The following is a 12,544-nucleotide window of genomic DNA, read 5'->3' on the forward strand; positions in this document are numbered from 1 at the left end:
TGATAGTGTTCCAAGAGAGGTCTTATGGAATGCGTTAGAACAAAAGAGGGTATCTATTAGATATATACAAGTATTGAAAGATATGTATGAAGGAGCAACTACTATTGTGCGCACAGTGGGATGGGACACAAGAGATTTTCCGATCTCAATTGGATTACACCAAGGATCAGCCATAAGCCCTTACCTTTTTACATTAGTTTTAGATGAACTGACGAAACATATACAAGAGAGTATTCCTTGGTGCATGATGTTTGCGGATGATATTGTTCTGATAGATGAGACACGAGAAGGAGTCAATAGGAAGCTAGAACTTTGGAGAAGTACTCTAGAGTCAAAGGGTTTTAAGTTAAGTAGAACGAAGGCATAATACATGCATTGCAAGTTCAGTGAAGGCCAAACTGGTGATAGGGAAGGAGTTAGTTTGAATGGAGTGGCACTGTCCCAAAGTAATCACTTTAAATATCTAGGCTCAGTCCTTCAAGTAGATGGGGGATGTGAGGAGGATGTTAGTCATAGGATTAAAGCCGGATGGTTGAAGTGGAGACGTGCCACGGGAGTTTTATGTGATCGTAAGATTCCCAATAAATTAAAAGGAAAATTTTACCGTACAGCCATACGATCGGCTATGCTATATGGTAGTGAGTGTTGGGCACTGAAAGAGTCCTACGCATCTAAGATAAGAGTTGCAGAGATGAGAATGTTAAGGTGGATGAGTGGCCATACTAGACTAGATAAAGTCCGTAATGAAAGTATTAGAGAAAAGGTAGGAGTGGTGCCAATTGAAGATAAGTTGAGAGAAGGGAGATTGAGGTGGTTTGGTCATGTGAAGCGTAGACATACGGAGGCTCCAGTTAGACAAGTAGAGCACATTAGGCTAGAGGATAGAAAGAAAAAAAGGGGTAGACCTAAATTGACTTGGAGGAGAGTAGTACAGCATGACTTAGAAGCATTACACATTTATGAGGATTTAACCCAAAATCGTTCAGAGTGGAAAAAGCGAATCCATATAGCCGACCCCAAATTTTTGGGATAAAGGCTTAGTTGAGTTGAGTTGAGTATTGATAAAATGACTAGTGTTAAATTAATTTTTAGCCCAAAATTTTAACTTTTAAATTAAAAAAATAAGTTTAGTGGGATAATGATTTTACATAGCTTAATTGGTTGTTATACTTATTAATAAAGGTATGTTTTAATGATTACTTGGGTTAATTAAAATTAAAAATTAATTAAATTAATTATAATTTATATAAATTAATGTTTAAAATTTCAATTGTTTAATCTATTGAATTTTTTTATTTTATTAGAGTACCATAATAATAATTTGAAAAAATGTTAGTCACTCTAATTAAAATTTTTTAAATATTATTAAAATTAAAAATATAAATTAAAATATGGCGAATTACTAGTTGGTTTTTAATAATAGAAGCAAAAGAAAAACCACCTCCAAATTATCATATTTGAAAAAGAAAACTAACATCTTCAGATAACAAATGATAGACTCCACCAAGTTCAATACCCTAATTAAAAATCATGAGTGGATAATCATATCCAGTAATTAACTCTAACTATTTATATTTATCCCCCAAAACCCTCATTATTAGAGAAGCGAATTCTTGTTATACCATTCCCTACCTGTACTCCTCGCGGCAGTACCCTTCTCTCTATCTTTAACAATGGCCACAGCGCATGCAGATATAATTGAAGAGGAGGAGGAGGAGGTTTCCAAGATTGAACAAGGCCTACCCCCATCTACCACCGCTGACGCAAGTGCTAACAACACTGTTGGTCCTTGCCTATCAACTTCTTTTGTGAGCATCACACAAAAGGTCAGTTAGACCTATTTAATTATTTGTTTAATTTTCATATGTAGTTTTGCATATGCAGATAGCCAATGTGTTCGTTGGGTATTGCTTGTGGGTATTTATTATTTATTATTTATTTTTTCAGCTGATAGCTGAGGTTATTGGCACCTATTTTGTGGTATTTGCTGGCTGTGGAGTCGTTACTGTGAACAAGATCTATGGCTCTGTCACCTTCCCAGGCATAAGTGTGACTTGGGGTCTAATAGTAATGGTTATGATCTATACAGTTGGTCATATCTCTGGAGCACATTTCAATCCTGCCGTCACTATCACTTCTGCTATTTTTCGCCGATTTCCTTTCCGGGAGGTGAGTCTCTTGAAACATTAAATTCCAAAGGTAAAAAGTTTGTCATCTATAAGAGGTAGTTCATTTTGGAGTAAATATTTTGATTACTCATTGGCTAAATGCGTGTTTGATGGTTGTAGGTACCCTTATACATAGTTGCTCAGGTGTTGGGATCAATTCTTGCTAGTGGCACACTAGCTTTAGTGTTTGATGTAACTCCAAATGCATACTTTGGAACAGTACCAGTTGGATCAAATGTGCAGTCATTAGTTATAGAAATCATCATCACCTTCCTCCTCATGTTTGTTATCTCTGGCACTACCACTGATCATAGAGCGGTTTGTCTTTCCAACCCCATCTCATTTTTTTAAGTTACTAGTATGCTTCTTTGGCAAAATGAGCCATAATATGCGACTATACTATTGAATGTATTCGTCAAAATTTTACTTTTTCACAGGTGGGAGAGCTAGGAGGCATTGGTGTTGGCATGACTATACTATTGAATGTATTCGTCGCAGGGTAATTTTCATCTATCTTTGTACATAGTATTGAATGTATTCGTCAAATTGATCAATATGGTATTTTGCAGGCCGGTTTCAGGAGCATCGATGAACCCAGCAAGGAGCATTGGGCCAGCAATAGTTAAGCACGTATACACAGGATTATGGGTGTATATAGTGGGCCCAATTGTTGGAGCCATAGCAGGAGCTTTTGCTTATAACTTGCTCAGAACTCCAGAAAAGCCACTCGATGAGTTAGCTAACAAGGGAATCCTCAAAAACAGCAATTCAAGGAATTAAATATTCATCCATTCTTGAGCAAAATTCTTTTTTTTTTTTTTTTTTTTTTTTTTTAAAATCCCTCCTGTTATGAGAAAATATTCAAGTATTGCTTTTTGTTGGAATGAATTACCCAAACCTGAGCTCTACAGCATTCATTATGATATTGAATACATCCTGAATTTGTGTAGAATGGTTTTTTTTTTTTTAATTCTTAATTTTTTAACAATTAAATTTAATTTAATAATATTAAAATTATTTTAAGGTCTCCAACTCAAATTTTGAGTTAACTTTATATAAAAAACTGTTAAATATTGGACCATACCAACAATTGAATAGAAAATTAAAATATGCAATCAGAACAATATTGTTAAATTTTATTTATTTATTTTTAATATTTTGGAAAGTAAATGGTGACTTGCGCGAGTCTTTGTAATTAGCAATTTTATTAATTATTATTTTCTATTGGTTGACGACGACGACGAAGAAGACAAACAGCAAAAACATAAATAAGAAAACGAAGACTCCAAAATCCCAAGTCAAGCTAATTTTTCCTTAGAGAAGAAGAGAGAAGGAAGATTCGCATTCACGTTCAATGGAGAAATTGGAATCGGAGATGGAGTCTATGAGGCTGCAATCGAGTGACGACGAGCACGACCAAGTGGAGGATTTTTGCAGGGACAACGGCTCTCCGTTTCGAGAGAAGGTGGACACCGCCGAGGATTGGAGAGAGACTATCAACAAGGTGGTTCCCGCCGTGGTGGTGCTGCGTATTACTGCCTGTCGCTCCTTCGACACCGAACTTTCCTCCTTTGGCTCCGCCACGGGGTTCGTCGTCGATAAGCAACGTGGCATCATCCTCACCAATCGCCACGTCGTTAAGCCTGGTGTGTTACTCGTGATTATTTTAATTTCGATGATTATTATTTTTATTATTACCAACGTTGTTTTGATTTTTTTTTTATTTTTATTACGTTCTTGTATTTTCATTATATCTACTATATGTTCTCTCCGTTCAAAAATACATATTTTAAACATTAAAGGGACTTCTAAATAATAATAATAATAATAATAATAATAATAATAATAATTATTATTATTATTATTATTATTATTATTATAACGGGACTTGAAATGACATTACTATTATTATATAAAACTTTTATAACAAAATAATTATTATATAAAACTCAGCTCCATCTAAACGGATTTAGAAAATTATATTAGTGGGATAATATATATGCACGTATGTGTGCACATAATAGCATAATGTTCATAATTTTAATTTTATATTCAAATATAAAATAAATTTAAAATATTATTTTTATTACTTTTCACATTTTTTTCAATATTTTTATATTTTCATTCTATAATTAAAATTCTATTAATTAATTTGCTTTCAAATATTGAAGGAGGAGACATTTTAACTTATGTTCAAAGTTAATTTTACTTTTATCTATTAGATTAACGCAACGTTTTTAATTAATATTATTATAATATTACATTTTAACATAATATTAAGTAATAAGAAATTATTATGGGTGAGATTTAAATTTTGTTCTGCTCATTTAAGAATTTTTTTTTTATAATAATTGTGAAAAAAAATAATACTACAAATTAAGATTAAGATAGACAAAGGAAAAAATAAAAATATTAATAAACAATTTAAAGTTAAACTTAGTATGTATAAAAAATTTGATAGAATTGTTTATTTTAATTATTAAGATAAAAAGTTAAGATCAAATTAAAATAAACTAGTAAACAATGTGTAATATATAGTTTTCCTTTACTTTAAATATTCTAATAATCGTTTTCATTTAAGTCAAAATATACCATTTACTTTTAAGTAATTGCAAATAAATTTTAATAATAATTTAAAATTTTAATTTTGTGGACAAATTCAGGTTATTAAGTGAAAAAAGCATGGAGCAAATATAAAATCTTAAATGTGGAGGCAAACCTCAAGAATTAAAGAGAAAAAAAAAAAAAATCACCGTATAACTTTAAAGGATCTCTTTGGAGGTAGTAGGGGCAAGTGTCCCCTTTGTTCCACATTGCAGATCCATCTTTGGCTCCATCATTTTGTTTGAAATTTTAATTAAAAGCATTAACAAAGTGTTTGGTTTAATTCTACTAAAAACTTTGGAATTTTTTCATTTGAAATGAATTTCACTATTTGGTATGACATAATTTAAATGCATAATTTAATTGAATTCCATATAATTCATATTTGGTATAATTTCATAATTGAAATTTAATTGTCCTCATTTCCTAAACTAATCTCAGGACTCAAATTAAAAAATTTTAATTTTCTACAAAATTCAAAAAAATTATATACCTAATAAATTTATAACAATTAACAAATATATGGACCTAACAATGTAGTAATAAATATAAAATAAAGTTATATGTCTCATAATATAAGAATTTATACAACAACATAATAGTACCATTACTAAATGCATAATAAGATTAAATATTAAAAAGTTAGGCAAATATAAAATATCTTATATTAATAATGATATTAATGGTATTTCTGACATTTGTATTTTAAACAACAATTTATGGCATTCAAGTATAATTTAAGGTATGCGTATTTTAAGGAAGAATTTAAGGCATGTGTATTTTGAACAACAATTTCATATTGTGACATACACAAGGGCACATTGATTGATATTAAACCATTTAAGCAGAATTGAGATATGGTTAAACAAAAGATGAATGGCTGAGATAAATTTTTTGATAAGGGCGTTTTAGTTGAAAAAATGTTCTTATGTAAGTTTTGTGAAATTCATTTTAAATTTTATCAAATTTGATAGGAATTGGTTTTAGTTATGACTAGTTCATAGAATTGAATTCTATTTCTATTTTCAAACTGAACATATAAAACATTAAATTCAATTAAATTTCACAAAATTTTGTGCTTTGGAATTGAACCAAATAAGCTGTAAAAGGAAAAAAAAAAAAAAAAAGCTCCTTCATGTTTAAACAAAACCATTAATTTTTTAAAAGATAAAATTTACTTTGCCAATTAAATCAAATGACCAAAGAAAATGGCAACATATATATATATATATATATATATATATATATATATATATATATATATATATATATAACAATTGAGCCAAGAAATTAATAATCAAATTTGAAGAACTTAAAAAAAAAATAGAAAAAGAAAAGGAAAAAGCAGAAGAAGAATAATAAAGAGGGCTGCTTTAGAGATTCCACTAAGTGTAAAGCATTTGATTATCATTTTTTGGATTGATTAATAGAAAAATATTATAAATCTTAATGGAAGTGTTATACAATGCATAAAATTAAAGCATATAAATGCCATAATTTGAATGTAAAACAGTGGGGACCTACTAGTAATTATGGTCAAACTTTAGAGGTAGAATGTAATTAACCTTTATTATTATTATTATTATTATTATTATTATTATTATTATTATTATGGAATTGATGTTTATTTCTTGCTCAGTTATTGATATTACGCAAGCAAATACCAAATTTAATTTGGCTAACATTTTAAAATTTTGCAATGTTTTAATATTGCATTTTAAAATTTAATTGGTACTTTACTCGCACATTCAAAAGATTGAAATTTAATTTATTTTAAATACAATTTTATATTCTATAACCATGTTATATTTTTATTTTTAATCACATAATATTAAATAATACCAGCTAAATTTCTCAGTTAAATGCTAAACTTAGCGATGACAAGACAGAGGGGACTCCTCGTTAACCTTGGGGATCCACCCTTAACAGGGCAAGAATCCCCAATTTCTTTCCCCGTAGGGGCGGGGATTGGGGTGGGGGAGAACTTCTCCCTATAAGAGGGGGCCGAGCGAGGATGGGAAGTGAACTCCCAACCTCGTGGGGACCTAAACAATTTTTTTTTTTGTATTTTTTATATATGTTAACAGAATATATATATATATATATATATATATATATATATATATATATATATATATATTATTTCAATATTTATATTCCTATTATTTTACTTCATAAAATAACATATTTATCAATTATATTATTTAAATTAATTATTTTAATACTTAATTGCCCAACTTTAGAATAGTATGCAAATGGCTTAATTAATGGGGTAAAGCAAATTTCTATTGAAAATTGAAATGGCCATTTTACTATATATTTGGGTTTCTAATTTTTTATTAATTCAAAACAGAACCCAAATAGAATTTGAAATAATAAGGTAAGAGGGTAAAGTGTATGTTGGTTAAATATTAGGGGACTTTTAATTATGTACCCTTTTGGGATTTAGTGTGGTCCTTTCTATTGATAATTTTTTTACTTTAAATTTATGGTAATTACTATTTTTTTTTTATAGAATATCTATTTTAACTTTTTTAAATCAATATCATCTAAAGAATAAAAGATGAAGGTTATATGATTGATACAAACTTGTTGCATAACTCTGAATGTAACTACGCTATCAATGAAAACTATTAATGTAACTTACAGAAAGTTAAAAATGCAATGCATTTTAAGTGTTAAAAATGCAATGCATTTAGGATGTAAAAAATGCAACTAACTTTCCAGCGAAAAAAGGGTGAAAAGTTACAAAGTCAATGCATGTGTTTAAAAGAGAAGAAATATAAGTAGAAAAATCTTAACTTCTATAACTGTAGATTAATCCTTGTAAGATGAGAATGAGAAGGAAACTTTATGGTATCCAGAAAAAAAATGTGGAAAGTAACTTAGAAAAAGTTAAAATGCAATTTCTTTGGTTGCAAAAAATGCAACTAACATTAAAGGGAAAAAAATTGAGAAGTTATGATGGAGAAAAAAGAAATAAATTTGAAAAAATAAAGAATAAGAAAGAAAAATAAGGGGAAATAGATATTGCAAAGAAGTTAAAAGGGAAATAATATATTTATTTTAATCTTGATTGGGAGATGGCTTGATTGACAAATCACAAATGAGTATAGTCCTGATTATTGACTAGGGTTCAATTTTAAAACAATTTCATAAATAAGCATTTTCATGGCAGATCATCCTATATTTTCTAGTGTGGATGGCCTACTTTGATTGAGAAGATGGATTAAATTCTAAGAATGAAAATTTGGTCTGGAATGCCACTTGATTTCAAAATAAAAGAGTCAAAGGATGCACCAAATTGAGAAGAAAATGTTTTAATGAAGTGGATTATGTGAAAAATAGGATTTGGATTCATTTAGGAATTTTCCAATTAATTTTTTAGGGCATTTCCAATTACTTTTTAAAAGGCCAGTTAGGATTTTGCTCTGTTTTATATTATTAAAATGTTACTCTAGCCTTAACCGAGATTTTTCAAATATTCGAATCCATATAGTATAGACACATTGATGCACCTTGTTTGTTAGCAATTACATGAATTGATGCAAAACCTTATGAATGTTACATTGCCTTGTTTCTAAACATGTTAATTCAGTTTCTGCTCACTTCATTTGCCTTCCACTTTTGTCTTTCTTCTTCTTTTTCTTTTTCAAAGAAAATATTGATACGGAGAATGACTTTAAAGTTTTTATGCCTAGTATATGTAGGGTGCTTGTGATCAAGTAGTCCATAGCAATATATAATTATATTTTTTTGCCCAAAAGTCTAAAACCTAGGTTGATGATCTTATTGTGATTTTTTTTTTAATTTAACATCTATACCTATTTTCTGGTGTTGTAGGCCCAGTAGTTGCACAGGCTATATTTGTGAACCACGAAGAAATTCCTGTGTATCCTATATACCGGGATCCAGTGAGTTTACTCTTTTTGTTTTCATTTGCCTTTCACAAATCATTGGACAAAAATTTGTAGAATGTTTTCTGTTTTAGGCGAAAAAGGATAAAAATTTAGTGTGGAGAAAAAAGAATCTACCATGGAAAGGTGGAAATAAACTTCAATACAAATTAATAGAAACAAGAACAGGTATGCCTTGACTTATTAATATAGAGTATTTGAAAGAAAAACATTTATTAGTGCTCAAGATATGTTCGTGGCACTTTCTTCAGTTGGAGTAAGCATATAAATCAAAATTGAATGTACAATTTGAAGAAAATTGGTTTCAAGGTCAAGGATTAGGTCTAGAACCTAACTAGAAGCACCATAGTTGTCTTCTTATGATGAAAAGTAAGCATTGCAAACTTTTTTTCAATTAACCAAAAAAAGATCAGTTTGTCGATTGGTATCTTATGTTATTGTTTCTCTCATGATTGAGGGATGGGGGCTTTGCTAATAGCTTTACATCTGCTTGTTATATTTACCTCTTTGCAAGGTCCTTGTATATTGGTTCAAACATCTTACACAAAATGGGGGACAATGTATTAAAATATATCACTTATTTTTTTTTATTAATATTAAGATTACGTGCCATTTGGATCGAGAAGTTCATGGTATTTAGAATTAGTTTCTAAAGTCTAAATATCATGGACAATGTAGATAATGCTAAATACATCATGATTGTAAGATTATTTGCTTGGAAAAGACATGTATTATTGTCTGTGCATTTCCTTCCCCATGCTGACCCTAGTAGTACTATTAGTCTAGAAGATACATACATATCCTGCTTAACTTTGTTGCATTTATTTGTGTGATATGTTTGCTTCCAAACAGTTTTTTCACTTTTCCCTAGGTCCATGATTTTGGCTTCTTTCGTTATGATCCTGGTGCAATACAATTTCTAAACTATGAGGAGATTCCTCTTGTCCCTGAGGCTGCTTGTGTTGGACTGGAAATCAGAGTTGTTGGCAACGATAGTAACGAGAAGGTATTTACTTCATATAAGTGGATCACTCTCCCATTCTCCCTTCCTATCAATCTGAATGCTTTATTACTTTTTGCAAAGCTTGGTAAGGATGTACACTTTCAACTTGGCCAGTGGACAGCATTCATGTTTTGACTTTGAGAGGGCAAAAATTGTATTCGCAACTACATTGATTTCTGTTATTGCTCGTAACATTTGTTTCTGCATCACCACAGTACGGGACTGAAATTTGGGGCATGATAGACAATTGATGTAGAATAAATAAAGTAGAATAAAGAACTCGGGAAAATCAAGGACCAATCGTTGAAAAAGAAAACTAATTCTCAAGATATTATTGATCTCATAAAAATTATCATAATAAAGCTTGTCTAAACAATAGAAACCCTAAGTCTTATTTATAGAATTAGGAATCCTAATCACATTAGGATTTTATTAAAACTCTAATTTAATCCTAATTAGGAATACTAAATTAAACCAAAATGAACTAGGAAATAATAAAATTCTTAAATAATAGACCTAATAAGAATAAAATTCCTAAAGAATAAAACAAGTAAATTTCCTAATTTTACATGGAATATAATTCCTAAATTGTATTAGGAATATCACCTTCCTATTCTGCATTATTCTCCCCTGGTTGGAAAAAATTCGTCCTTGAGTCTTGAAGTGTGAGAGAATCAGAAACTGCATTAAGAAAACAATAAACTCTTCCTTATTGTATGGTAACAACAAGCTTGAAATCAAACACTTCATGCTTTCCTTTGCATCTCTAAAAGGATTTGGACAAATAAAATTAATCTTATTAACAGTTGAAAGGCTCTTCAAATCATTAGGGATAACTTGATTTTCTTCAATTTCCATTGAAGTTTCCATAGATTGATCTTCTTTGTTCTACAATTTATCCTCCCCAAGTTTTGCTTGTGCATTTTCATCAACTTCTTGCGCTAAAATAGATTCTTCAACATGTGAATGTTCAAGACTCAAATAATTGGATCCTTCAATCTCATACTTTTCATTCTCGTCTTCAAGCTGCTCCTTGAATTCTTCTTCTTGTTCATCTTCAATGTCAAGCTTCTTTCCCTGATTTATAATTTGAATTTCTTTAAGTCCCTGCAAAGCTATTGATAATTCATTAAATTCTTATTCTACTTTTGATAACTCATTAAGCTTTACTTTGGAGAACTTATCAAGCTGTGCATTCAGTTCTTTCACACTTGAAATCACAAGTTCTTTCCTGCATTCTTCAAGCTCTCTTTCCTTGACTTGTAACAATTATAGTAAAGTTTTATATTTCCTTTCTTTATCTAGTAAAATCTGTTTGACCTCTTGATATTCACCGCGTAAGAAAGAACACATTTCACGATCACCTTTATAACTATAATTATTTATCCAATGACATAGAGATAGTAATTGACCCGTATGAAATCTAATGTTATAATTAATTTCTTCTAGAATATTTTTGTAGTAATTGATCTCCTCTTCTAGCCTCTCAATATAAGTGTTAATGATATTCAAATAAGAAAACGTACCTCCTCTAGAAAATTCAAACTTCGTTGTCAAATTCTGTTGACATGGCAAAAATCTAGTAAGTGCTCTGATGCCAAAATTGATGTAGAATAAACAAAGAAGAAAGAACAAAGAAATCAAGGACCAATCCTTGAAAAGAGAACTAATTCTCCAAAATATTATTAATCTTATAAAATTGTTATAACAAAGCTTGTCTAAACAATAGAAACCCTAAGTCTTATTTATAGAATTACGAATCCCAATCATATTAGGATTTTAGAACCCTAATTCAATCCTAATCAGGCATACTAAATTAAATCAAAATAAATTAGGAAATAATAAAATTCCTAAATAATTGACCTAATAATAATAAAATTACTAAATAATAGAACTCTTAATTTCCTAATTTTATATGAAATATAATTCCTAAATTGTATTAGAATTTAGGAATGTCATCTTCCTATTCTGCATTAACTATTCTCTTAAATGCATGGTGAAAACACTGATTGCATTACTATTGTAGTGGGTGTAAATTTAGAACTTGGATACCCAATAATTAACTTTGCAGGTGTTTTTCACATCTTAATGGCTATATTTATAGTACCATTCTTTGCATCCATTTATTTATCTATGTAGTTAGTTGTATATGGTAATGGCTTGGACTATTGGTTTTTGCATAATATCTCAGTATCAGAAATTCCTCTTTGAATTTTCCATTTGATTTCTTACTAGTTATCAAGGCCACATCAGCACATCCACCCTTGACCTATTTTGAGTTCAGAATCTTAACCTGCTTACACGTGAAAGGGATTTTCCAAAAGGCTAGTGGTGTATATACAAAATCAGACATCAGGAAACATTTTGATTTTCTAAAGTTACTTCTTGTTGAAGCTCAATTAAATCCCTATTGATAGCACTAAATTTAAAAGTTTTCTATCTCATTCTCATTTTTGTAGTTGAAGTTGCAAAATTTGGCTAGTTAAATCTGGTATGGCTACAAAGTCATAAAATATTAGGAAAATAAAAAGAAAACTACATAGGTTGATGCAATTGTTTCCTAGATAGTAAATGAAACTACTGGTATAATGTAGAACAAAATAGAAAAAGAGAACAGGGTAGGAGAATTTAGGTGCTGATATATAAAGGGATGAGAAGAATGGGCAGAATAGAGCAGTGTGGGAAGGAATAGAGTAAGGAAGCAGTGAAGAAATCTCAGGAGGAGAAAATGCAGCTATTCATTATTTTTCAATTCAAGGTCTCAATAGCATGCATGAGAAGCACTTCTACAGGCATCAGAGACAGCCACTGAAAAGGAAATAGGACTCCCTATTAACATTAAATTCTCTAAA

At 29.9% G+C, this 12,544-nt stretch overlaps 3 protein-coding genes across 5 annotated transcripts in view; all 3 read left to right on the forward strand.

The window, feature by feature from the left end:
• Positions 1–370: 370 nt before the first annotated feature.
• Positions 371–1,033, forward strand: LOC131183163 (uncharacterized). The gene has a single exon (XM_058153315.1). The coding sequence runs from the start codon at positions 371–373 to the stop codon at positions 1,031–1,033; it is 663 nt and encodes a 220-aa protein (XP_058009298.1).
• A 610-nt stretch (positions 1,034–1,643) lies between these two features.
• On the forward strand, positions 1,644–2,964 carry LOC110656043 (probable aquaporin NIP-type). Its single transcript, XM_021812574.2, has 5 exons — positions 1,644–1,826; positions 1,948–2,169; positions 2,289–2,486; positions 2,606–2,667; positions 2,738–2,964. Exons 1-5 carry the CDS (start codon positions 1,674–1,676, stop codon positions 2,946–2,948), a joined length of 846 nt encoding a protein of 281 aa, XP_021668266.2. The 5' UTR covers positions 1,644–1,673; the 3' UTR covers positions 2,949–2,964.
• A 399-nt stretch (positions 2,965–3,363) lies between these two features.
• Positions 3,364–12,544, forward strand: part of LOC110656085 (protease Do-like 7) — a 47,503-nt gene continuing 38,322 nt past the window's right edge. Inside the window, exons 1-3 of one of the 3 annotated variants that reach the window (XR_009151312.1) lie at positions 3,364–3,814; positions 8,616–8,686; positions 9,561–9,695. Coding sequence is in view for 2 of the 3 variants with exons in the window: in XM_058153316.1 (XP_058009299.1) it covers positions 3,523–3,814; positions 8,616–8,686; positions 9,561–9,695 (498 nt within the window). In the remaining variant the exon portion in view is untranslated. The remainder of the gene's footprint in view (positions 3,815–8,615; positions 8,687–9,560; positions 9,696–12,544) is intronic. The other 2 variants (XM_058153316.1, XM_058153317.1) reach the window with 2 other exon arrangements.

This window comes from Hevea brasiliensis, chromosome 9 (assembly GCF_030052815.1).
Source record: "Hevea brasiliensis isolate MT/VB/25A 57/8 chromosome 9, ASM3005281v1, whole genome shotgun sequence".
Lineage (NCBI taxonomy): Eukaryota > Viridiplantae > Streptophyta > Magnoliopsida > Malpighiales > Euphorbiaceae > Hevea > Hevea brasiliensis.

Coding starts and splice junctions, on each gene's coding strand:
- LOC110656043 (XM_021812574.2), top strand. CDS start 1,674: ATGGCCACAGCGCATGCAGATATAATTGAAGAGGAGGAGGAGGAGGTT. Junction 2,487..2,605: donor CTACCACTGATCATAGAGCG/GTTTGTCTTTCC, acceptor ACTTTTTCACAG/GTGGGAGAGCTAGGAGGCAT. Junction 2,668..2,737: donor TTGAATGTATTCGTCGCAGG/GTAATTTTCATC, acceptor GGTATTTTGCAG/GCCGGTTTCAGGAGCATCGA.
- LOC131183163 (XM_058153315.1), top strand. CDS start 371: ATGCATTGCAAGTTCAGTGAAGGCCAAACTGGTGATAGGGAAGGAGTT.